This window comes from Melanerpes formicivorus, unplaced genomic scaffold (genome assembly GCF_026170545.1).
Source record: "Melanerpes formicivorus ecotype bairdi unplaced genomic scaffold, bMelFor1.0.p_v2 SCAF_54, whole genome shotgun sequence".
Lineage (NCBI taxonomy): Eukaryota > Metazoa > Chordata > Aves > Piciformes > Picidae > Melanerpes > Melanerpes formicivorus.
In genome coordinates this window covers 3,666,781-3,692,545 of record NW_027142406.1, presented here as the reverse complement: position 1 = coordinate 3,692,545, position 25,765 = coordinate 3,666,781, and the positions used below count along the sequence as shown (strand labels likewise).

The window sequence follows — 25,765 nt, the reverse complement described above, 5'->3', positions numbered from 1 at the left end:
ACTTACTGTATGAAAAACATACCCAAACCCAAGCAGTGCAGAAACTAAGCTCCTCTTAGGCAGGAAACCAATGAGCTGTGCTGCCATGTCCTGCAGGCCTGGTGTTTTCAGTGAGTTATGTGCTCGCATCCTATGTATGCCTGTGGTCGATCATCAAATAGCATTGTTGGCTGCCTAGGCCAGGAAACAGTTAGGCTTCTTCCAGTCTGTAAGTGCTGGTGGAAGGTATTGGTGGGTTTAGATGGTATTTCTGCAGTGGCAAAGTCTTCTTGTAGATGCTCGAAGGGAAGGGGGAAGGGAAGGGAAGGGAAAAGGGGGGAAGGGAAGGGAAAAGGGGGTAAGGGGAAGGGAAAAGGGGGCAAGGGGAGGGGAAGGGAAAAGGGGGCAAGGGGAAGGAAGGGAAAAGGGGGTAAGGGGGAGAAAGGGAAAGGGAGGGCAGAGCAGAAGGGAGAGGAGAGGAGAAGGGAGAGGAGAGGGGAAAGGGAAAACAGAACAACGTTTAATGCCTGTACACAACCAGAGCAGCTTTTGGTGAGTGCCTGAGCCTTACCCATCTCCCTTGCTTTCACTGGCAATGGTACAACATTTCACCTTTACTTTTATCCAAGCTGTCAAGACTTGTGTTACCACAGCCACTGACCCGAGGCAACCTGAACTGGCATTGCTTGACATTTGCAGTCTCAATAATGCAGTATCTTGTGCCTCATGGGTGTGCTCTGATGGACCTCAGACCAGTGTGTTTTCTTCTGTGGGTATTGCTGGGTTCTGAAATAGGACTGGCTTAAAGGCTCTTTGTGGTCATTTGTGTTTCAGGGTGGTTTGGATACGGTGCTAGGGGCTATGGTCTAGGGGTGAACCTTGCAGAGTAGGGTTCTGGGTTGGCCTTGGTGATCCTGAGGCTCTTTTCCAAGCTGAATGTTTCTGTGATTCTGGTTTCAGGACTGTCACTTCATGAGCTGAAGGAGATGGCTCAGTGTAGATGAAGGTCATCTTCACATTTTCAGGACCTCTTCACCACTGTGGTTTTGTTTGGTGTCATAGTAGTTAGTGACTGCCAGTCATTAAAAGGGCAACAAGGAGCATTATCTTCATTATCTCCTGACATCCCTTTTGTGACACCTAGAGAAATACACCTGCTCACAGGACTTGAAACACTGGGTAGATTGGAATTTCACAGAATCATAGAATAGAATCAATAAGGTTGGAAAAGACCTTTGAGATCATTAAGTCCAACCTACTACCTAATACCTAACACCTCCTGACAACTAAACCATGGCTCCAAGTGCCACATCCAATCCCCTCTTGAACACCTCCAGGGATGGTGACTCCACCACCTCCCTGGGCAGCACATTCCAATGGCCAATCTCTCTTGCTGGGAAGAATTTCTTCCTCACCTCCAGCCTAAACCTCCCCTGGCACAGCTTGAGACTGTGTCCTCTTGTTCTGGTGCTGGTTGCCTGGGAGAAGAGACCAACCCCCACCTGGCTACAACCTCCCTTCAGGGAGTTGTAGAGAGCAAGAAGGTCTCCCCTGAGCCTCCTCTTCTCCAGGCTAAGCAACCCCAGCTCCCTCAGCCTCTCCTCACAGGGCTGTGCTCCAGACCCCTCCCCCACCTCGTTGCCCTTCTCTAGACACCTTCAAGTGTCTCAATGTCCTTCTTAAATTGAGGTGCCCAGAACTGGACACAGGACTCAAGGTGTGTACTGACCAGTGCTGAGTCCAGGGCAGAATGACTTCCCTGCTCCCTTTTGCCACACTATACAGGCCAGGATGCCATTGGCCTTCTTGGCCACCTGGGCACACTGCAGGCTCATGTTCAGCCTACTATCAACCAGTACCCCCAGGTGCCTTACTGCCTGGCTGCTCTCCAGCCACTCTGACCCCAGCCTGTAGCACTGCATGGGGTGGTTATGGCCAAAGTGCAGCACCTGGCACTTGGACTTGTTAAATCAGCCACCTTTGGAAGAGACCACCAGGATCACCAAGTCCAACTGATCAACCAACCCTGTCTAATCAACCAGACCAAGGCACTAAGTGTCTCACCCAGGCTTCTCTTAGACATCTCCAGTGATGGTGACTCCTCCACCTGCCTGGGCAGCACATTCCAGTGGCCAATCTCTCTTGCTGGGATGAACTTCTTTCTAAGATCAAGCCTAAACTTCCCCTGGCACAGCTTGAGCCTGTGTCCTCTTGTTCTGGTGCTGGTTGTCTCCAGTATTACAAACTGCTCTCTGTTCCTTAAGAATTGGCTTTCTATGATTTCTTATTAAGCCATGAGATGCCTACTAGAATGTAAAGCAAAACGTTTCCTCTGCAGAATTTCTGCTGACCTAGAGGGAAAATCCATCCAAAGACAGCATTTGACTCTATTTTCAGCAGACTTACCAATTACTTGCTTATTGATTATATGTGTCTTTCGGTAGGAAATGATCAATAGCAGCAAGTATTTTTTACTTTCAGATTAAGCTCCACTTATGCCCTGTGCCAGCTGCACTGTACAAACTAATTTACTAGGTGGAAGGTGCAAGCACTTCACCTGATTGTAGATTTGAGGCATTTTCTTAGATTTGCAAAGGTCTCACAGAATGTGAGGGGCTGGAAGGCACCTCAAAAGCTCATCCAGTCCACCCCCCCTGCCAGAGCAGGACCACAGAATATAGCACAGGTCACACAGCAATGCATCCAGATGGGCCTTGAAAGTCTCCCCAACCTCTTGGGGGAGCCTGTTCCGATCCTCTGTGACCCTCACAGTGAAAAGGTTCCTTCTCATGTTGGGAACCTCCTGTACTGAAGTTTATATTCTCCTTGTCCTATCATAGGGTTCAACTGAGCAGAGCCTGTCTCCTCTCCCTTGACACCCAGCCCCCAGGTATTTGTAGACATTGATCAGATCCCCTCTGTGTCTTCTCCAGACTAAACAGCCCCAGGGCTCTCAGCCTCTCCTCACCAGGCAGTGCTGCAGTCCCTTCAGCATCCTTGTAGCCCTCTGTTGGACTCTCTCCAGCAGATCCCTGTCCCTCTTGAGCTGGGGAGCCCAGAACTGGATTCACTATTCCAGGAGAGGTCTCAGCAGGGCAGAGTAGAGATGGAAAAGAACCTCCCTGGATCTGCTGGACACACTCTTCTTAATGCACCCCAGCAGAAACTTTTTTTTCCATCATATGTCTGCATGTGTGTACAAGTATTCATGTTTGCACTTCTCTTGCTGAGCCTATGTCCAGTGTTCAGCAAGATCCCTGACCCCATACAGGAAGTAGAATCATAGAATCAATAAGGTTGGAAAAGACCTCAGAGATCCTCAAGTCCAACCTGTCACCCAACATCTCATGACAACTAAACCATGGCTTCAAGTGCCACATACAATCCTTTTCTGAACACCTCCAGGGACTCTGACTCCACCTCCACTGCCCCTGGCACAGCTTGAGGCTGTGTCCTCTTGTTCTGTTGCTGGTTGCCAGCAAATCTGGCAACTGGTACAGCACAGATAGGCAGCACTGGCCCTGCTGCAGGGGGAAGAGATGAAAGATCCCAGGCCGACCTGAAACCATCCCCAGGCCGACCTGAAAGCATCCAGGCTGAGCTGAAACCATCCCCAGGCCAAGGAAAGACAAGACTTGATGTGAGCTGCATTTCCCTGAGTGCTGCTGAGTTGCTGATGGTGGGAGGGGAAGAAGCTCTCATGTGCATTTCTCCAACTGAAGTGCAAAAATGGGATGGATTTGGACTACTTTTTTCAGACTTGGAACCACCTTCGCATAGTTTCACTTTAGCATGACTCATTTGGTTCACATCAGAGTTTTACTGCAGGAGTGGTGTTACAGAGTAAGGAGACATTTCTCAAGCTCCCATTCTGTGGCCATTTTACTACTTGCTGCTGGCTGGGATAAGTAATGAATGATGCCAGGGGAGGTTCAGGCTGGACATTAGGAAGAAGTTCTTCACAGAGAGAGTGATTTGCCATTGGGATGTGCTGCCCAGGGAGGTGGTGGAGTCACCATCACTGGAGATCTTCAAGAAAAGCCTGGATGAGGCACTCAGTGCCATGGTCTAGTTGATTGGATAGGGCTGGGTGATAGGTTGGACTGGATGATCTTGGAGGTCTCTTCCAAACTGGCTGATTCTATGATTCTGTGAGTGAGGTGACACAAAGAGCAGCATAGCTTTAGGTTAACTAGAGAACAGACACTGACTTTCCATTTGTTAGAGAGGAGAATGTACAGATGCAATTGCTTGTTGGATTGGAAATGGAGTCCCAGGGTTGTTTTGATATTAGGCATTTGGTGGGCTCTGCTGAGACCCCACCTGGAGTACTGCATCCAGTTCTGGAGGCCCTGTTACAGGAAGGATCTGGAGGTGCTGGAAGGTGTCCAGAGAAGGGCCATGAGGATGAGCAGAGGGCTGGAGCTGCTCTGCTATGAGGACAGACTGAGGGAGTTGGGGCTGTTCAGTCTGGAGAAGAGAAGGCTCTGAGGAGACCTCATTGTGGCCTTGCAGTATCTGAAGGGGGCTACAAGAAAGCTGGGGAGGGACTTCTGAGGGTGTCAGGGAGTGATAGGACTGGGGGGAATGGAGCAAAACTAGAAATGGGTAGATTGAGATTGGATGTCAGGAAGAAGTTGTTCCCTATGAGGGTGGTGAGAGCCTGGCACAGGTTGCCCAGGGAGGTGGTGGAAGCCTCATCCCTGGAGGTTTGTGGCAGTTTAGGCTGGGTGCATCCTGTTACTGCCACATAAGTTACATCTCCACTGTTGTGAGTGTCCAACCCAGTAAGGTGGACACAGGAAACAGCCTATTTCTACCCATAAATCTTGCACCCTATAAGTCCATCTGCAAAGTCCTGCTGTAGTGTGAGGTGTCCCTGCCTGTGGCAGGGGGGTTGGAACTGGCTGATCCTTGAGGTCCCTTCCAACCCTGACAATTCTGTGATTCTCTGATTCTTCCTCTTCCTTTCCTCACTGCTCCCGTGGGAGATGCTCCCTCTAGGGTAATGCTGGGGGAGTTTTTCAATGCCTCTTAGGCCTGGCTAGGCTTAATGCCAGGAGGTGAAGGGGGGGAGGGCAGTCTCAGACCTGGCCAGCCTGAGACCAGCCTAGCGGGGGGGGGAAAGAAAGAGCCCTGGGGGCTCTTCAGGTGGGGAGAAGGGAAGTGTTGGGAGGCCTTTGGGTGTGCTATAAGGGACTCTGTGCTTTGGGATTCTTTTGTCACTGTGCTTGTAGCTGTCTGTAAAACACTAATGGCTTTTCCATTTAAACTTTCCATCACTTTTGCAGTCCATTTGTGTGATGAGTGTCATTCTTTTGCCCCTTTCAGGGGCAAGAGAGGATCTCTCCAGCCTCAATCCAGGACAAGGCTTTTAAGGCCAGTCTGGATGTGGCTCTAGGCTACCTGATGTAATGTGGAGGTGTCCCTGCCCATGGCAGAGGGGTTGGAACTAGATGATCCTTGAAGTCGCTTCCAACCCTAACAAATTCTATGATTCCATGATTTCTGTAGCTCCAGTGGGATTAGTCTGTAATAATGGTGTTGAAGCAATGCAGATGAGTAAACATGTCATATATAGCATCATAAGAAAAGTAATCCTGTGTGATTTAGGGAAGCAAAGATGAAAAACAGAGAGACTATTGTATCAAATGAGCCTGGTTCAGAGCACTTCCAGGAATAAGTCTCCTATGGGCAAAACCAGCTTAGGTAGTTTAATTTCTTCCTGCTGTGATCATGTACAGCAAAAGCAATGCAATCTCTCAGAGGGACAAACCTCATTAAGCTGTTGCATACTTCTAGATGACCTTATCTGTCAGCACTGAGCATCTCACACCACCACTCCCTTACACTGCTAGCGCACCTTTCCCTTCTGCCTACTGAGGAAGAGTGCTTAGAGATCCCCATTCTGTTGGCAGAGGCACACACAAACCAGTCAGAGTAGATGGTGAGAAATGAACAAACCTCATTATCAGGGAGGTAATGGAGTTGCCATCACTGGAGGTCTCTAAGAAAAGCTTGGATGTGGCTCTTGGTGGCATGGTTTAGCTCATGTGGTGGTGTTAGGTCACAGGCTGGACTTGATGACCTCAGAGGTCTTTTCCAGCCTCAATAATTCTATGATTCTGTGAATATTTTCCATGCCAGTAGTTGCAAGGAGCTGCCTAAGGATTAGGTAGCTTAAAACACTGCTTGGATCATGTGTTCCACCTGTCACTTCAGACAGCAGAGTATTGCCCAGTGCTGGATTGCAAACTCAGAACCTGAAAGGTGGTTGTAGCCATGAGGGGGTTGGTCTCTTCTCCCAGGCAACCAGCACCAGAACAAGAGGACACAGTCTCAAGCTGCACCAGGGGAAGTTTAGGCTCAATGTGAGGAGAAAGTTCCTCCCAGAGAGAGTTGTTAGCCATTGGAATGTGCTGCCCAGGGAGGTGGTGGAGTCACCATCCCTGGAGGTGTTCAAGAGGGGATTGGATGTGGCCTTTGGGGGCATGGTTTAGTAGTCATGAGGTGTTGGGTGACAGGTTGGACTTGATGATCTCTGAGGTCTTCCAACCTTGTTGATTCTATGATTCTATATAAAAGATCAAAACATGTCCTGACAATACCAAACTGGGAGGCTTGGCTGATAGGACTGAAGGCTGTGTGGCCATTCAGCGAGACCTGGACAGACTGAGAACTGGGCAGAGAGCAACCTAATGAGGTTCAACAAGGATAAGTGCAGTCCTGCATCTGGGAAGGAAGAATAAACTGCAGCAGCACAGGTTAGGAGGTGATCTGCTGGAGAGCAGCCCCAAGGAGAAGGATCTGGGAGTGCTGGTGGACAACAAGTTCTGCATGGGACAGCAATGTGCCCTGGTGGCCAAGAAGGCCAATGGGATCCTGGGGTGCATTCAGAGGAGTGCGTCCAGCAGAGCCAGGGAGGTTCTCCCTCCCCCTCTACTCTGCCCTGGTGAGACCTCACCTGGAATATTGCCTGCAGTGCTGGGCTCCCCAGTTCAGGAGGGGCAGGGAATATTGCTGTTGTCTGCAAAAGATTCAGCAGTTAGCTCTGTTAGACTGCCAAGGTTTACAGGATTCTCCACCAAGGCTGGAGGCTGCACAGTTTCCTCTGCCTGTCACCATTACCTCTGTGTTGCTCAGGTCTGACAGTTCTCATTCAGAGCAGTTGATCTTCATCCTGAGGTCAAGATGTATTAAGTCATCTTTTCAGTCATACAGAAATGATCAGAGAGATAGATGATCCTTTCAGCATGTCATAGTTTTCTGGGTTAATCTTTAGGGCTTCATGCATTTTCCCAGAATATTTCCACAGCTGGTGGCTTTATTAGAATAGAATAGATTAGAATTAACCAGGTTGGAAGAGACCTTTGAGATCATCCAGTCCAACCTATCATCCAACACCATCTAATCAACTAAACCATGGCACCGAGCATCCCATCAAGGCTCCTCCTAAACACCTCCAGGGATGGTGAGTCCACCACCTCCCTGGGCAGCACATTCCTATGGCCAATTCCTCTTTCTATGAAGTTCTTCCTAACAGCCAACCTAAACCTCCCCTGGCACAGCTTGAGACTGTGTCCTCTTGTTCTGGTGCTGCTTGCCTGGGAGAAGAGACCAACCCCCACCTGGCTACAACCTCCCTTCAGGGAGCTGTAGAGAGCAAGAAGGTCTCCCCTGAGCCTCCTCTTCTCCAGGCTAAGCAACCCCAGCTCCCTCAGCCTCTCCTCACAGGGCTGTGCTCCAGACCCCTCCCCAGCCTTGTTGCCCTTCTCTGGACACATTCAAGTATCTCAATGTCCTTCTTAAACTGAGGGGCCCAGAACTGGACACAGGACTCAAGGTGTGGCCTAACCAGTGCAGTGTCCAGGGGCAGAATGACCTCCCTGCTCCTGCTGGCCACACTCTTCCTGATGCAGGCCAGGATGCCATTGGCCTTTTTCGCCGCCTGGGCGCTCTGCTGGCTCATGTTCAGCCTACTATCAACCTGTACCCCCAGGTCCCTTTCTGCCAGGCTGCTCTTCTCTGGTCTTCTCAGGTCTTCTCTGACTGGAAACACTGGACATGAAGTACGATTGCCTTGTGGCTTTCCAAACAGTTGCAGCCCTGCTGGAGCTGTGCATATGTAGATTGCCAGATGCAGCCATGTGCAATAAGGACATCTCTTTTCAAGAGCCTGAGGCTTTCTGCTGCAGTTGACCTGCATTTGTGAAGGTCTGTGAGCTTGGCCTGGCACTTTCCAAGAATGCTAAATGGGCAAACTGCAGGAAAGGCTGTGAGGGAAATTTTATATACAGCTAGGACTGTGAAACACTTCCCTAACTTTAAACCTGTTCTGCAGAGATATCACAGAGGTACAGCAGAGATCTACTTGTGTATAAATGTAGGGAATAAAGCTGTTATGATCTGATACATTCTTTCCATCTGGAGTCTTATGTTCAGTTGTTTTGACTAATGCTGAGAGCTGCTGGTGGCCTCAAAGTGAGTCTGAGTCTATAAACTTTTCTTGTACCATTCTAGCATTGTGTCTTTTTCCCTTCTGTTTAGTTAATTGGTTGAAATATTTTATGTAGCATAGGGGTTCAGAGCCAGAAACCAGAAAATTAGAATACATTGGAGAGAGTCCAAATGAGAGCCAGGAGGATGCTCAGGGGACTTGAGCATCTCCCCTGGGAAGAGAGACTGAGAGCCCTGGGGCTGTTGAGTCTGGAGAGGAGAAGGCTGAGAGGGAATCTGATCAATGTCTATCAATATCTGAGGGCTGGGGGTCAAGTGGAGGGGACCAAGCTCTTTTCAGTTGTGCAGAGTAATAACAAACAACAGGCTCAAGCTTGAACATAGAAGATTTCACCCCAAGATGAGGAGAAACTACTTTCCAGTTAGGGTGACAGAGCTCTGGAGCAGGCTGCCCAGAGAGGTTGTGGAGTCTCCTTCTCTGGAGACTTTCCAACCCCATCTGGATGCACTCCTGTGTGGCCTACCCTGGGTGATGCTGCTTTGGCAGGGGGGTTGTACTGGGTGATTTCTTGAGGTCCCTTCCAACCTCTAATGTACTCTGGTACTGTGATAGCTTGTAAAAATGTGCCTTTAGTTGTAATTGTTGCTAGAGCTTGTATTTATTGGTTCTGTATAATGTACCAGCACAGCAGTGCAGGTTTTAATCTCCTTTTACAGAAGGTTAGGTCTCTGAGGAGACCTAATTGTGGCCTTCCAATATCTGAAGAGGGCTACAAGAAAGCTGGGGCGTGACTTTTGAGGGTGTCAGGGAGTGATAGGACTAGGGAGGAACAGAACAAAACTAGAAATGGGTAGATTCAAGATTGGATGTTAGGAAGAAGTTCTTCCCCATGAGGGTGGTGAGAGACTGGCACAGGTTGCCCAGGGAGGTGGTGGAAGCCTCATTCCTGGAGGTTTTGAAGGTCAGGCTGGATGTGGCTCTGGGCAACCTGCTGTAGTGTGAGGGGTGCCTGGCCAAGACAGGGGGCTTGGAACTAGATGATCCTTGAGGTCCCTTCCAGCCCTCACAACTCCATGATTCTCTGATTTCTGTAACTCCAGTGGGATTAGTCTGTAACAACAGTGTTGAAGGACTGCAGGTGAGTAAATATGTAATATATAGCATTATAAGAACAGTAATCCTAACAACTCTAGGATTGTAAATGTCTCAGGGTTATCTGTGTGCAGAACCTTGCAGGCAGAACCTGTGTGTGGTGCCATCAAGAGCCTCCAGCTGTGCACATTATTTCTTACCAACATAGCCAATGAATTCCTTGGGAAGGAGATGGCATTTCAGACAGGCAACATCTGTGTGCTCCCCACTTACATTATAATAAGACTGCTCATTTTCTTTCCCACAGAGGAATTCAAGGGCTCCACCATAGTGGAATTAATGAAAAAAGAAGGCACCACCCTAGGGCTCACAGTCTCAGGTGGGATCGACAAGGATGGGAAACCAAGAGTGTCTAACCTGCGCCAAGGAGGAATCGCTGCCAGGTAACCGCGTCTCAAGCCACAAAGTGCTCTATGCGATGTGGCTGCTCCACAAACTCCTGCTGCATCAAAAAACTCACTCACAAATACCTTACTGGGTGCATCTGGAACGTTGGAATGTGTCCAGAGAAGGGCAACACAGCTGGGGAGCACAGCTGGGGTTGGAGCACAAGCCCTTGGGGGAGAGGCTGAGGGAGCTGCGGTTGCTTAGCCTGGAGTAAGAGGAGGCTCAGGGGAGACCTTAGAGCTCTCTACAAATATGCTGCCCAGGGAGGTGGTGGAGTCACCATCACTGGAAGTATTTAAAAAGAGACTGAATGAGGCACTTGGTGCCATAGTTTAGTTGATGAGATGGTGTTGGGTGATGGGTTGGACTTGATGTTCTCAAAGGTCCTTTCCAACCTGGCTGATTCTGTGATCTTCAAGGTCCCTTCCAGCCCTGACAGTTCTGTGATTCTGTGAATGATTTTGTAATCAAAGCAAGGGAACAGGACAGAGTAGACAAAGGCAGCTTTAAATATGCTTCCCATATGAAGCAAGTTTTGACAAAGTAATAATTACCCAGTGTCTTAAAGGAAAACAACTGTTGGATTCAGCTACCTGAAGAGAGGTTGTAGCTAGGTGGGGGTTGGTCTCGGTCTCTTCTCCCAGGCAACCAGCACCAGAACAAGAGGACACAGTCTCAGGCTGTGCCAGGGGAGGTTTAGGCTGGAGGTGAGGAAGAAGTTATTCATAGAAAGAGAGATTGGCCATTGGAATGTACTGCCCAGGGAGGTGGTGGACTCACCATCACTGGAGGTGTTTAAGAAGAGCCTGGATGAGACACTTGGTGCCAAGGTTCAGTTGATGAGATGGTGTTAGGTGATAGGTTGGACTGGATGATCTCAAAGCTCTTTTCCAACCTGGTTAATTCTGTACTCAGTGTTCTGTATTTTGTCCTAGGAGTGACCAGCTGGATGTGGGTGACTACATCAAATCTGTGAATGGAATCAACCTGACTAAGTTTCGCCACGACGAGATCATCAGCCTGCTCAAGAACGTGGGCGAGAGGGTTGTGTTAGAAGTGGAGTATGAGCTGCCTCCAGTCTGTAAGTAATAATAGCAGAGCAAATGGTAAGCCTAGGCAGAGTTATGGACATGCCAGCAGTGAGATGGGCATGGTTGGTGATCTTTAGTTTTGAAGGGATGAGTTAGATTCAATTACAGGTCTTTAAGCTGATTGTTTGTCTTAATCCAAAGGATGGGAAGGAGACTCCGATCTTTTGCGAACGTTCCCATGAGTGAAATTAAGACACAAGCAAGGTCATATATCAAGATGAAACTATTTATTAAAGGGAGAGAGGATAGAGCAAACAGAGCAGAGAAAGGAAGAAAAGGGAGAGAGATGGGAGAGTCATAGAATCATAGAATTGTCAGGGTTGGAAGGGACCTCAAGGATCAGCCAGTTCCAACCCCCTGCCATGGGCAGGGACACCTCACACTACAGCAGGTTGCTCACAGCCACATCCAGCCTGGCTGCAAACACCTCCAGGGATGAGGCTTCCACCACCTCCCTGGGCAACCTGTGCCAGTCTCTCACCAGCCTCATGGGGAAGAACTTCTTCATAACATCCAATCTGAATCTCCCCCCCCTCTAGCTTGGATCCATTCCCCCCAGTCCTATCACTCCCTGACACCCTCAAATGTCCCTCCCCAGCTTTCTTGTAGCCCCCTTCAGATACTGGAAGGCCACAATGAGGTCTCCTCGGAGCCTTCTCCTCTCCAGACTAAATAGCCCTAAAAGAGAGAGCAGGAGAAATGGTTACCGTCCCATGGTAAAGAAAGATGATCTCAAAGGTCTTTTCTAACCTGGTTGATTCTATGATTCTATGGAAATATACAACGTATGTAATATGTATTTACAAACACACATATAGAATAGAATAGAATAGAACAGACCAGACCAGACCAGGTTGGAAGAGACTTTCAAGATCATCGTGTCCAGCCTATCAACCAATCCAACCCACCTAATCAACTAAACCGTGGCACCAAGCACCCCATCAAGTCTCCTCCTGAATACCTCCAGTGATGGTGACTCCACCACCTCCCCAGGCAGCCCATTCCAATGGGCAATCACTCTCTCTGTATAGAACTTCTTCCTCACCTCCAGCCTAAACCTCCCCTGGCACAGCCTGAGACTGTGTCCTCTTGTTCTGGTGCTGGCTGCCTGGGAGAAGAGACCAACCCCCACCTGGCTACAACCTCCCTTCAGGGAGTTGTAGACAGCAAGAAGGTCACCCCTGAGCCTCCTCTTCTCCAGGCTAAGCAACCCCAGCTCCCTCAGCCTCTCCTCACAGGGCTGTGCTCCAAACCCCTCCCCAGCTTTGTTGCCCTTCTCTGGACTCGTTCCAGCAAGTCAACCTCCTTCCTAAACTGAGGGGCCCAGAACTGGACACAGGACTCAAGGTGTGGCCTAACCAGTGCAGTGTACAGGGGCAGAGTGACCTCTCTGCCCCTACTGGCACACTGTTCCTGATGCAGGCCAGGATGCCATTGGCCTTCTTGGCTGCCTGGGCACACTGCAGGCTCTTGTTCAGCCTATATATACACATGCTTACATATAGATATATATACAACTTATAAACAACACAGAAACTGGACTTGATGATCTGTGAGGTCTTTGCCAGCCTTATTGATTCTATGAATCTATGATAATAATAACAACAACAACAGCAGCAAGAATAATAAGAGCAATAGTAATAAAAGCAATAATAATGATGTCACAACAACAGCATTTTTACTTTTTTCTCTCTTTCAGCTGTGCAAGGGTCAGGTCTCATCTTTAGAACTGTGGAAGTTACTCTCCATAAGGAGGGGAACACTTTTGGTTTTGTAATAAGAGGTAAGTCAGCATTCACTTTGAGCTCTCTGTATGTTCTAAACCAGCCTAACCAAGCAAAATGTTCTCATGGCACTAAGAAATCACTGCAAGATTTATGACCTCTGATATTTGTCTTGCTTTGGCCATATGTTCCTGTGCTGCCTTTATGAATCATTGAGGAGGCTTGATGGGGTGCTTGGTGCCATGGGTTAGTTGTTTAGGGGGGTTGGATTGGTTGATAGGTTGGACTCAATGATCTTGAAGGTCTCTTCCAACCTGGTCTGGTCTATTCTGTTCTGTTCTGTGCTATTCTATTCTATTCTATTCTATTCTATTCTATTCTATTCTATTCTACTCTGCTCTATTCTATTCTATTCTGCTCTGCTCTATTCTATTCTATTCTATTCTACTCTGCTCTATTCTATTCTATTCTGCTCTGCTCTATTCTATTCTATTCTATTCTATTCTATTCTATTCTATTCTATTTTCTATCTTTTTTGGTGGAAGAACAGTAATTAATCAGTCATGCCATGAACCAGCCTGGTGGCTGTAGGAATCAGCCTCCAGTATGAATTTGGAGAATTACCCCCCAAAATAAACTGCCAGCCTAGCTCAGAAACAAATGAAGCTATATCTGCAAGCAAAAAGGAGTGAGTTGATATGGAAGACTGTGGTAATAAAATGCACTCTATTGCATGGAAAGAAAGAAAGATAATTTTCCCATGTTTGCAACTGCTGTTTGATACTATCTTTTTAGCCAGGTTATATCAAGTCATGAGGTCTATGGTGACAGGTTGGATTTGATGATATTTGAGGTCTCTTCCAACCTTGGTGATTCTGTGATTCTGTGAAAAGGTGTTTGAAAAGGGAGTGGACGAGGCAGTTGAAGCCATGGTTTAGTTGTCATGAGGTGTTGGGTGATAGGTTGGACTTGATGATCTCTGAGGTCTTTTCCAACCTTATTGATTCTATGAGTCTATGAAACTAAAATCTAGAAATAAGAAATGCAATGAATATGTGCAAAATGTGTGCCATTCTGGGCTCCTCAATTTAAGAAGGACATTGAGACACTTGAATATGTCCAGAGAAGGGCAATGAGGCTGGGGAGGGGTCTGGAGCACAGCCCTGTGAGGAGAGGCTGAGGGAGCTGGGGTTGCTTAGCCTGGAGAAGAGGAGGCTCAGGGGAGACCTTCTTGCTCTCTACAACTCCCTGAAGGGAGGTTGTAGCCAGGTGGGGGTTGGTCTCTTCTCCCAGGCAACCAACACCAGAACAAGAGGACACAGTCTCAAGCTGTGCCAGGGGAGGTTTAGGCTGGATGTGAGGAAGAAGTTCTTCCCAGCAAGTGTGATTGCCCATTGGAATGTGCTGCCGAGGGAGGTGGTGGAGTCCCTGTCCCTGGAGGTGGCCTGGATGTGGCACTTGGAGCCATGGTTTAAATGTCATGAGGTGTTAGGTGGTAGGTAATAGGTTGGACTTGATGATCCTTGAGGTCTTTTCCAACCTGGCTGATGCTATGATTGTATGAAAATATACAACATGTGTAATATATATATACACAAATACATGTATACATTCATGCATATTTATACATTCATACACACAGTCTCACAGTATCACTCAGGTTGGAAGAGACCTCAAGGATCATCGAGTCCAACCTCTCACCACAGACCTCATGACTAGACCATGGCACCAAGTGCCACGTCCAATCTCCTCTTGAACACCCCCAGGGATGGTGACTCCACCACCTCCCTGGGCAGCACATCCCAATGGCTAACAACTCTCTCAGGGAAGAACTTTCTCCTCACCTCCAGCCTAAACTTCCCCTGGTGCAGCTTGAGACTGTGTCCTCTTGTTCTGGTGCTGGTTGCCTGGGAGAAGAGACCAACCCCCTCCTGGCTACAACCACCTTTCAGGTAGTTGTAGAGGGCAATGAGGTCACCCCTGAGCCTCCTCTTCCCCAGGCATATATATGCCTGGCCATATATGTATACACAATTTATAAACAGCACAGAAACTCCTCAGACCCCCTTGGAGGCATCCAAGGGGAGAGAAGTTGTAAGCAGAAGTGACAGAAGAAGAGAAAGAACTGTTTATGCCTCTACTCTGTATCCCCATTACCAAGCTAATGAATCATATAAACCTTGTCATTATCTTTCTTTTGTGTCCAAGGGTAATAATTTTACTCTCAGCCTTTGCAGTCAGGAACCAGGCTCAAGTGACAAGCTTAATTTCACCTAAGACCAGATTCCACCTCCACTGAAATCCAGAGGAGGATTTGTAGTTCTTACAGGAAGAAAAAAGATCCACATCTAGTGTTGGTATGAATTAGGTATGAGATCTGATTCATTATACTGACAGGCTGAACTGCACAGCAGAAATATTTTCACTGAGAGAAGAAAACATGCAGCTGTTAAATAACACAACCCAAGGACTGATTATTTGTTGAGTCAGGGAGAACCTTTATGTATTTCTCTAAATGTGTAAATTCCTTAGTGGCCACTTGTTATTCTGAGTGTACCTGAAGCATGGCTGCTTCTCTCTCTCTGCAGCACTGCAGGACAGAAAGTGTTCATACTGAGACCAGATTTGCAGAGTAGAGGTTCTAAGGAAAGGATTTACATGTATTAAGAATCACTCTGTAGAAATATGTTATGAAGAATCATCTGTACCACAGCAGAGGTTGATTTGACTTCAGATAAAATTCAGTGCAGATTCCTATTGATGTCTTCACCACTGACTGCAGCAGCACAGGTCGGGAGGTGATCTGCTGGAGAGCAGCCCCAAGGAGAAGGACCTGGGAGCGCTGGTGGACAACAAGTTCTGCATGGGACAGCAATGTGCCCTGCTGGCCAAGAAGGCCAATGGGATCCTGGGGTGCATTCAGAGGAGTGTGGCCAGCAGAGCCAGGGAGGTTCTGCTCCCCCTCTACTCTGCCCTGATGAGGCTCCACCTGGAATATTGCATCCAATGCTGGGCTCCCCAGTTCAATAGGGACAGGGATCTGCTGGAGAGAGTCCAAGGGAGGGCTACAAGCATGCTGAAGGGACTGGAGCACTGCCTGATGAGGAGAGGCTGAGAGCCCTGGGGCTGTTTAGTCTGGAGAGGAGAAGACTGAGAGGGGATCTGATCAATGTCTATCAATAGATGAGGGCTGGGGGTCAGCCTCTGCTCATTTGCATCCTGTGATAGGACAAGAGGCAATGTATGTAAACTCCAGCATAGCAAGTTCCACTTCAAGATGAGGAAGAACTTCCTTACTGTAAGGGTGACAGAGCACAGGCCGCCCAGAGAGGTTGTGGAGTCTCCCTCTCTGGAGCCTTTCCAGCCCTGTCTGGATGTGTTCCTGTGTGACCTGTGCTGGATTCTATGGCCCTGCTCTGGCAGCAGGGTTGGACTGGAAGATCTCCAGAGGTCCCTTCCAACCTCTAATACCCATTTTTTAATCGTTTAGCCCCTCTGTACCTGTGCAAGCTGCAAGATTGTGGCTTGCCTTTTGAAGATGAGCTTTCATAAACCCCCATGAAAGGAAGGTTTGTTTTCTCTCACTTCTGTCTTTCTAGGTGGAGCACACGATGACAGAAATAAATCTCGTCCTGTTGTAATAACGTGTGTTCGACCTGGAGGGCCTGCTGACAGGTACAAGTCATCTTCCTCTGGAGTGCATATGAAAGGGAAACGGACAGAGGTGAATTATCTGGAGCAGAAGCTAGGATTTGGAGCAAAGTACAGACACTGAAACCTGTGCCTTTGGCATTCGTGGTTTGTGCATTGAACTGTAATAATAATGACAGCAATGGAGAACCGCAGAGGCTCAGTGGATCTTGGGGAGTGTGTGTGAACTTTCATTTAGAGTGTTCCATATTTCAAGACATTCCCATTGAAGGCTTTCAACCTCAAATAATTAGAACAAATGACTGAGATATCTTAAGATACTTGCAGTATCTGAAGGGGGCTCCAAGAAAGCTGGGGAGGGACTTTTTAGGGTGTCAGGGAGTGATAGGACTGGGGGGAATGGAGCAAAACCAGAAATGGGTAGATTCAGACTGGATGTCAGGAAGAAGTTGTTCCCCATGAGGGTGGTGAGAGACTGGCACAGGTTGCCCAGGGAGGTGGTGGAAGCCTCATCCCTGGAGGTTTTGAAGGCCAGGCTGGATGTGGCTGTGAGCAACCTGATCTGGTGTGAGGTGTCCCTGCCCATGGCAGGGGGGTTGGAACTGGCTGATCCTTGAGGTCCCTTCCAACCCTGACAATTCTATGATTCTGAAAATGTTAGGTAATTCACCTGGGGGACTGTACTCTTCTAGCCAAATGATTTTTACACAGGAAATAAAGACAAATGGAATGCTCCAAGGAAGGGATATTTTTGACACAAGTCAGGGAATGGGCATTCATGTTTTGCAGGCTGTTTCTGCACCCATGTGTTTACACTAAGTACTTGGTTTTGAGAAAATGCTGAAAGAGGAGGTGTTTGTGTGCCTGTGAGAGAGGAGTTCAGTATGAGTCACCGGTGTGCACTTGCAGCCCAGAAAGCCAATTGTTACCTTGGCTGCCTCAAGAGGAGTGTGGCCAGCAGGTTGAGGGAGGTGATTCTCCCCTCTTCTCCACTCTGGTGAGACCACACCTGGAGTACTGCATCCAGTTGTGGAGCCTCTATTACAGGAAGGATCTGGAGGTGCTGGAAGGTGTCCAGAGAAGGGCCATGAGGATGAGCAGAGGGCTGGAACTGCTCTGCTATAAGGACAGGCTGAGGGAGTTGGGGTTGTTGAGTTAGGAGAAGAGAAGGCTCCGAGGAGAGCTTATTGTGGCTTTCCAGTATCTGAAGGGGACTGCAAGAAAGCTGGGGAGAGACTTTCTAGGGTGTCGGGGAGTGATAGGACTGGGGGGAATGGAACAAAGGTAAAGGAGGGGAGATTTAGATTGGATGTTAGGAAGTTCTTCCCCATGAGGGTGGTGAGAGACTGGCACAGGTTGCCCAGGGAGGTGGTGGAAGCCTCATCCCTGAAAGTTTTTAGGGCCAGGCTGGATGTGGCTGTGAGCAACCTGATCTGGTGTGAGGTGTCCCTGCCCATGGCAGGGGGGTTGGAACTGGCTGACGCTTGAGGTCCCTTCCAACCCTGACAATTCTATTGATTCTGTGAGCTGTGTGGACAAGACAGAAAGCAAGCATATGTTGAAGCAGAAACTATACTGAGCTTCAGTTCAACGTGACTTGATTGTTTCAGCTGTGGGTTAAGCTGTTTTCCAGTCACTGACTTTCCAATTAAAGCCATTTCCTTTCCGCCGCGCCCTCCGAACGCTCTCACTGTCACCGTAAATGTTAAGTGTTAAGGCAAGAGGGATGGGTGTCAGAGAGGGGGCGAGGGAGTCGCTTTGCATTCAAATGGTATTATCTCCCAACCAATTTATCCTCTCTCATCAAAGATCATTCCTTTTAATCTCCCTTCAGAGAGGGCACCATCAAACCCGGGGACAGGCTGCTGAGCGTCGATGGGATCCGACTGCTCGGAACGACCCACGCCGAGGCCATGAGCATTCTGAAACAGTGCGGCCAGGAGGCGACTCTGCTGGTGGAATATGATGTCTCTGTGATGGGTAGGTTGAGAAGTGGGGCCTCAAGTTTTGGGGAACCTGTCTCCATCCAGAGAGGGAAAGAGAGTCAGTTCTCTTGGCTGTTCCCATGGTATGAAATTAGAGGCACAAGCGAGGCCAAAATATCAACAGCCCTCGAAGCTGTTGACAGCATAAAGTGGATGGAACAGGAGAAGGGAGAGAGAGAAGGAAAAAATAGAGAGAGGCAGAAGAGGGAGACACAAATGGAAAGGAATTATATTAGCACACCCTTCACCCCCCAAGACACTTTGGGTGTGTGGAGGAAGGATGCTGCTGCTTTGGCATGGAGGGGATGTTGGGTCTGTGGAGGAAGGGTGCTGCTGCTTTGGCATGGAGGAGATGTTGGGTCTGTGGAGGAAGGATGCTGCTGCTTTGGCATGGAGGGGATGTTGGCTCTGTGGAGGAAAGGTGCTCCTGCTTTGGCATGGAGGAGATGTTGGCTCTGTGGAGGAAGGGTGCTGCTGCTTTGGCATGGAGGAGATGTTGGCTCTGTGGAGGAAAGGTGCTCCTGCTTTGGCATGGAGGAGATGTTGGGTCTGTGGAGGAAGGATGCTGCTGCTTTGGCATGGAGGAGATGTTGGGTCTGTGGAGGAAGGGTGCTGCTGCTTTGGCATGGAGGAGATGTTGGCTCTGTGGAGGAAGGGTGCTGCTGCTTTGGCATGGAGGAGATGTTGGCTCTGTGGAGGAAAGGTGCTCCTGCTTTGGCATGGAGGAGATGTTGGGTCTGTGGAGGAAGGATGCTGCTGCTTTGGCATGGAGGAGATGTTGGATCTGTGGAGGAAGGGTGCTGCTGCTTTGGCATGGAGGAGATGTTGGGTCTGTGGAGGAAAGGTGCTCCTGCTTTGGTATGGAGGAGATGTTGGGTCTGTGGGGGAAAGGTGCTGCTGCTTTGGTATGGAGGAGATGTTGGCTCTGTGGAGGAAGGATGCTGCTGCTTTGGCATGGAGGAGATGTTGGATCTGTGGAGGAAGGATGCTGCTGCTTTGGCATGGAGGGGATGTTGGGTCTGTGGAGGAAGGGTGCTGCTGCTTTGGCATGGAGGAGATGTTGGGTCTGTGGAGGAAAGGTGCTGCTGCTTTGGTATGGAGGAGATGTTGGGTCTGTGGAGGAAAGGTGCTGCTGCTTTGGCATGGAGGAGATGTTGGCTCTGTGGAGGAAAGGTGCTCCTGCTTTGGCATGGAGGAGATGTTGGGTCTGTGGAGGAAGGGTGCTGCTGCTTTGGCATGGAGGAGATGTTGGCTCTGTGGAGGAAGGATGCTGCTGCTTTGGCATGGAGGAGATGTTGGCTCTGTGGAGGAAAGGTGCTCCTGCTTTGGCATGGAGGAGATGTTGGATCTGTGGAGGAAGGATGCTGCTGCTTTGGCATGGAGGAGATGTTGGGTCTGTGGAGGACGGGTGCTGCTGCTTTGGCATGGAGGAGATGTTGGCTCTGTGGAGGAAAGGTGCTCCTGCTTTGGCATGGAGGAGATGTTGGGTCTGTGGAGGACGGGTGCTGCTGCTTTGGCATGAAGGAGAGGTCATCCTTGTTGGCTGTGCTGTCCTCCACTGGTGGAGAGGAGGGAGAGATCCCAAAGTCCAAGTCTAAGTCCTTCTCTGAGCAGCTTCTTCAGCTGCATGAATTGCATCAGGCAGAACTTAGGACATGGAGAGAGGCTTCCACCTGGCCTGCCACTTCCAGGCTCCATGGTGTTGTCTCTGTCCTTTTCTCTCCTGGTATTTTCTTTGTTTTATTTCAGAGCAGCATTGCCCAGGTCTTTTCTTTCTTCCAAGCCAGTAGTTGCTCAGGTCTTTTACACAGTTCTTTAGGTATGTGTCCAGGTGGCAAATCCATTGTCCTTTGCACCATAATCCCTTTCTGGGGTAGCTGATGGGTAGAGATGATCTTGTCTATGCACATGCCAGAGAGTCCTTATCCAGTGGCCTGCCCAATACACATCAGCTATAGTCTGGGCAAGGAGCAAAGGTGATTTTATCTTTGTTGAGTCACATCAAGAGAGACAGAAGGAGCAGGGAAGTCATTCTGTCCCTGTACTCAGCACTGTGTCCAGTTCTGGGCCCCTCAGTTTAGGAAGAAGGTTGACTTGCTGGAACAACTCCAGAGAAGGGCAACAAAGCTGGGGAGGGGTTTGGAGCACAGCCCTGTGAGGAGAGGCTGAGGGAGCTGGGGTTGCTTAGCCTGTAGAAGAGGAGGTTCTGGGGAAATCTTATTGCTGTCTACAACTCCCTGAAGGGAGGTTGTAGCCAGGTGTGGGTTGGTCTTTTCTCCTAGGCAAGCAGCACCAGAACAAGAGGGCACAGTCTCAGGCTGTGCCAGGGGAAGTTTAGGCTGGAGGTGAGGAAGAAGTTCTTTCCAGAGAGATTGGCAATTGGAGTGTGCTGCCCTGGGGGGTGGTGGAGTCACCATCACTGGAGGTGTTTAGGAAGAGACTGGATGAGGCACTTGGTGCCATGGTTCAGTTGCTGAGATGGTGTTGGGTGATAGGTTGGACTGGATGATCTCTGAGGTCTTTTCCAACCTGGTTAGTTCTATTCTATTCTATTCTATTCTATTCTATTCTATTCTATTCTATTCTATTCTATTCTATTCTATTCTATTCTATTCTATTCTACTCTATTCTATTCTATTCTATTCTATTCTATTCTATTCTATTCTACTCTATTCTATTCCATTCCATTCCATTCCATTCCATTCCGCCCTGCCCTACCCTATCCTATCCTATCCTATCCTATCCTATCCTATCCTATCCTATCCTACCCTATCCTATCCTATCCTATCCTAAGATTTAGCCCCTGACAGAACCCTCTGTGAGGTTTGGCTTCCCCTCCTTGATGGGCTGTTTCCAAAGCACTCCTGACCCGTTGGCTTGCGGTAGCGCTGCTGTTCCCTTCGGCAGCGTGTCATTAATCCCGGGTTCACGGGGAGGTGAGCAGTATTTCACTGTAATTTAGCATTCTGACATTTCCTGGTTTGTAGAGTTGAAACCCTAGTGTCGGTTCTAGCAAAGTAACTTTTCCAGTGAGTAGTTTGTAATAAAGGTTAATGAAGTGTAAGCCTTTCTGTGTCACATGGAAAGGGGGGGGGGGGAGGGTTTCCAATGGCTTTTACGGGAAGCGGGAAGCCTTGCGCCAGTTGCCAGCGCTGCTGGGTGGCCGAGGCGTGAAAAAGTCACAGAACTGCCAGGCAGCAAAGAGTGAAGAGGAGAGAAATTGCTGAAGAAATGCAGAGGTGGCAGATCATGGATTGAAAATTAGCTTAGGCTTTAAACCAGCTTTGATTGAACTCACTGAAGCTACAAGAGGTTTTCCTGGCAAGTCGAGGAGAGCAGGTGACTTTTCATCATGGATAGGATAGGATAGGATAGGATAGGATAGCATAGGATAGCATAGGATAGGATAGGAATGAAGAGAAGGGAAGAGGAGAGGAGAGGAGAGGAGAGGAGAGGAGAGGAGAGGAGAGGAGAGGAGAGGAGAGGAGAGGAGAGGAGAGGAGAGGAGAGGGGAGGGGAGGGGAGGGGAGGGGAGGGGAGGGGAGGGGAGGGGAGAGGAGAAGAGAAGAGAAGAGAAGAGAAGAGAAGAGAAGAGAAGAGAAGAGAAGAGAAGAGAAGAGAAGAGAAGAGAAGAGAAGAGAAGAGAAGAGAAGAGAAGAGAAGAGAAGAGACCAGACCAGACCAGACCAGACCAGACCAGACCAGACCAGACCAGACCAGACCAGACCAAGTTGGAAAAGACCTTTGAGATCATTGAGTCCAACCCATCACCCAACACCATCTAATCAACTAACCCATGGCACCAAGCACCCCATCAAGTCTCCTCCTGAACACCTCCAATGATGGTGACTCCACCGCCTCCCCAGGCAGCCCATTCCAATGGGCAATCACTCTCTCTGGGTAAAACTTCCTCCTAACATCGAGGCTAAACCTCCCCTGGCACAGCTTAAGACTGTGTACTCTTGTTCTGGTGCTGATTGCCTGGGAGAAGAGACCAACCCCCACCTGGCTACAACCTCCCCTCAGGTAGTTATAGAGAGCAAGAAGGTCTCCCCTGAGTCTCCTCTTCTCCAGGCTAAGCAACCCCAGCTCCCTCAGCCTCTCCTCACAGGGCTGTGCTCCAAACTCCTCACCAGCTTTGTTGCCCTTCTCTGGACTCATTCCAGCAAGTCAACCTCCTTCCTAAACTGAGGAGCCCAGAACTGGACACAGGACTCGAGGTGTGGCCTGACCAGTGCAGTGTACAGGGGCAGAATGACCTCCCTGCTCCTGCTGGCCACACTGTTCCTGATGCAGGCCAGGATGCCATTGGCCCTCTTGGCTGCCTGGGCACACTGCAGGCTCATGTTCAGCCTACCATCAACCAGCACCCCCAGGTCCCTCTCTGCCTGGCTGCTCTCAGCCACTCTGACCCCAGCCTGTAGCACTGCATGGGGTTGTTGTGGCCAATGTGCAGAACCTGGCACTTGGATGTGTTCAGTCTCCTGCCCTTGGACTCTGCCCATCTGTCCAGCCTGTCGAGGTCCCTCTGCAGAGCCTCTCTACCCTCCAGCAGATCAACTCCTGCCCCCAGCTTGGTGTCATCTGCAAATTTACTGCTGATGGACTCAATGCTGTTAGTTCCATTTGTTTTGGAGGGTGTCATACCCCACTCCATTTCTGCAAGATGCAGAAAACTCATGGCAGCAAGAAATAGGAATACTCACCAATCAGGCTGAAATACTTCTTCATTCTTGGAGGATCTTCTTTCCCTGGGTTCCACAGTCAGATTTCTAGCCTGGCAGGAAAGCAGCCTCAAAGGGATTTGTGAAATAGCACAGTCAAACCTCAAAGCCTTGGGAAGATTAATACTTGGAAGAATAATGCCAGATATTTGTTTATTCTGGAACAGCCCTCTTTGATCTTCTCTGAGATAGAAATGTCAAGGGGTTTTTTTTTATTATAATGTATATATATATATCTCACAGTATCACAGAACATCAGTGATTAGAAGGGATCTCCACAGATCATCCGGACCAAGCCCCCTGCCAGAGCAGCATCACCCAGGGTAGTCTGCACAGGAATGCATCCAGGTGGGTTTTGAATGTGTCCAGAGAAGGAGACTCCACAACCTCTCTGGGCAGCCTGCTCCAGGGCTCTGGCACCCTCACTGCAAAGAAGTTTCTCCTCATGTTGAGCTGAAACCTTCTCTGTTCAAGTTTGTCTCCATTGTTCCTTGGCTTATTCCTGTGCACCACCCAAAAGAGTTTGGCCCCCTCCACTTGACACCCACCCCTCAGCTATTGATAGGCATTGATTCCCTCTCAGCCTTCTCTTCTCCAGACTCAACAGCCCCAGGGCTCTCAGTCTCTCTTCCCAGGGGAGATGCTCAAGTCCCCTAAGCATCCTCCTGGCTCTCCCTTGGCCTCTCTCCAGCAGGCCTCTGTCTCTCTTGTACTGGGGAGCCCAGAACTGGACACAGGATTGCAGGTGTGGTCTCAGCAGGGCAGAGCAGAGGGGGAGAAGACCCTCCCCAGCCCTGCTGGCCACACTTTTCTGGCTGCACCCCAGGATCCCATTGGCTCTCTTGGCCACAAGGGCACATTGCTGTCCCATGCAAAACTTGCTGTCCACCAGCACTCCAAGGTCTTTCTCCATGGAGCTGCTTTCCAGCAGGGCAGCCCCTAACCTGTCCTGGTGCCTGCTGTGATTCCTCCCCAGATGCAGGACCCTGCACTTGTCCTTGTTGAACTTCATGAGGTTTGCCTTCACTCAGCTCTCAGCCTGTCCAGATCTCATTGGATGGCAGCACGGCCTGACAGGTGTCAGCCACCCTCCATGCCCCCCACCAGTTCTGTGTCATCAGCAAACTTGCTGAGTGTACTTTCAATCCCCTCATCCAGGTCATTGATAAAGATAATGAGCAAAACTGGACCCAGTACTGATCCCTGTGTAAATCTCTGGGATACCTCTGTTTACTTAACTGTCAAGAATGGAGTGACAAGCTTACATGGTGTCTAGCAGGCCAGTCTGCTGGACAGTCATGCAAGGCTCACATCCAGAAAGGTGGAGGTGGCTCAGCATCTGAGCAGGAGCTTCCCATGTAGAAAATGAAAAGGTAAGGTGGTCTTGGAACCTGAAGAGAACTAGAATTTAGGTGTTTGCCTTTATTTCTTTTTGCTTGAAAGATGGAATGGGATGAATGGAATGGAATGGAATGGAATGGAACGGAATGGAATGGAATGGAATGGAATGGACCAGGTTGGAAGAGACCTTCAAGATCATCGTGTCCAACCCATCAACCAATCCAACCCACCTAAACAACTAACCCATGGCACCAAGCACCCCATCAAGTCTCCTCCTGAACACCTCCAATGATGGTGACTCCACCACCTCCCCAGGCAGCCCATTCCAATGGGCAATCCTGCTTTCTATGAAGAACTTCTTCCTAACATCCAACCTAAACGTCCCCTGGCACAGCCTGAGACTGTGTCCTCTTGTTCTGGTGCTGGCTGCCTGGGAGAAGAGACCAACCTCTGCCTGTCTACAACCTCCCTTCAGGTAGTTCTAAAGAGCAATAAGGTCACCCCTGAGTCTCCTCCTCTCCAGGCTAAGCAACCCCAGCTCCCTCAGCCTCTCCTCACAGGGCTGTGTTCCAAGCCCCTCCCCAGCTTTGTTGCTCTTCTCTGGACACGCTCCAGCAAGTCAACCTCCTTCCTAAACTGAGGGGCCCAGAACTGGACACAGGACTTAAGGTGTGGCCTAACCAGTGCAGTGTGCAGGGGCAGAATGACCTCCCTGCTCCTGCTGGCCACACTGTTCCTGATGCAGGCCAGGATGCCATTGGCCCTCCTGGCTGCCTGGGCACACTGCAGGCTCATGTTCAGCCTACCATCGACCAGTAAAATGATGATGGATGACCCAACCCTATCAGTCATCACAGTTGAAATGAGATTCCTTCTACTTCCCTTTTTCCTATAAGTTGAAAATCCATTGGAAAAAACCCCACACCCTGGTTTTAGACAAAGTTCCCAATGAGGCTTTCACAGAATAGAATGACAGAATTGTCAGGGTTGGAAGGGACCTCAGGGATCATCTAGTTCCAACCCCCCTGCCATGGGCAGGGACACATTCCAGAGAAGACTCTCATCCCCATTCCCCTGTGTACCCCAGGGAGGGAATCAGCCCCAGCTCCACAGATGGTCTTTTAGAAATCTCTGCAGCTTTGTATGAGGACAAGACCATATGATGAGAAGCTCTGTTGTGCTCTAAATTGCAGGTTGTTCAAGGCAGAAACCTTCTTTTCCATTTTGTTTGGATAGAGCTCAGTGCAGGAGGATAAATTGCAGCCTCTTAACT

The 25,765-nt window shown here is 49.2% G+C and overlaps 1 protein-coding gene across 3 annotated transcripts in view; it reads left to right on the top strand.

The window, feature by feature from the left end:
* The window catches only part of GRIP1 (glutamate receptor interacting protein 1), a 310,370-nt gene that overhangs the window by 183,228 nt on the left and 101,377 nt on the right, over positions 1-25,765 (top strand). For all 3 annotated transcript variants that reach the window (XM_068160947.1, XM_068160945.1, XM_068160948.1), the window contains exons 3-7: positions 9,837-9,972; positions 10,912-11,057; positions 12,767-12,850; positions 16,391-16,466; positions 18,277-18,422. In XM_068160947.1, the coding sequence (XP_068017048.1) occupies positions 9,837-9,972; positions 10,912-11,057; positions 12,767-12,850; positions 16,391-16,466; positions 18,277-18,422 (588 nt within the window). The remainder of the gene's footprint in view (positions 1-9,836; positions 9,973-10,911; positions 11,058-12,766; positions 12,851-16,390; positions 16,467-18,276; positions 18,423-25,765) is intronic.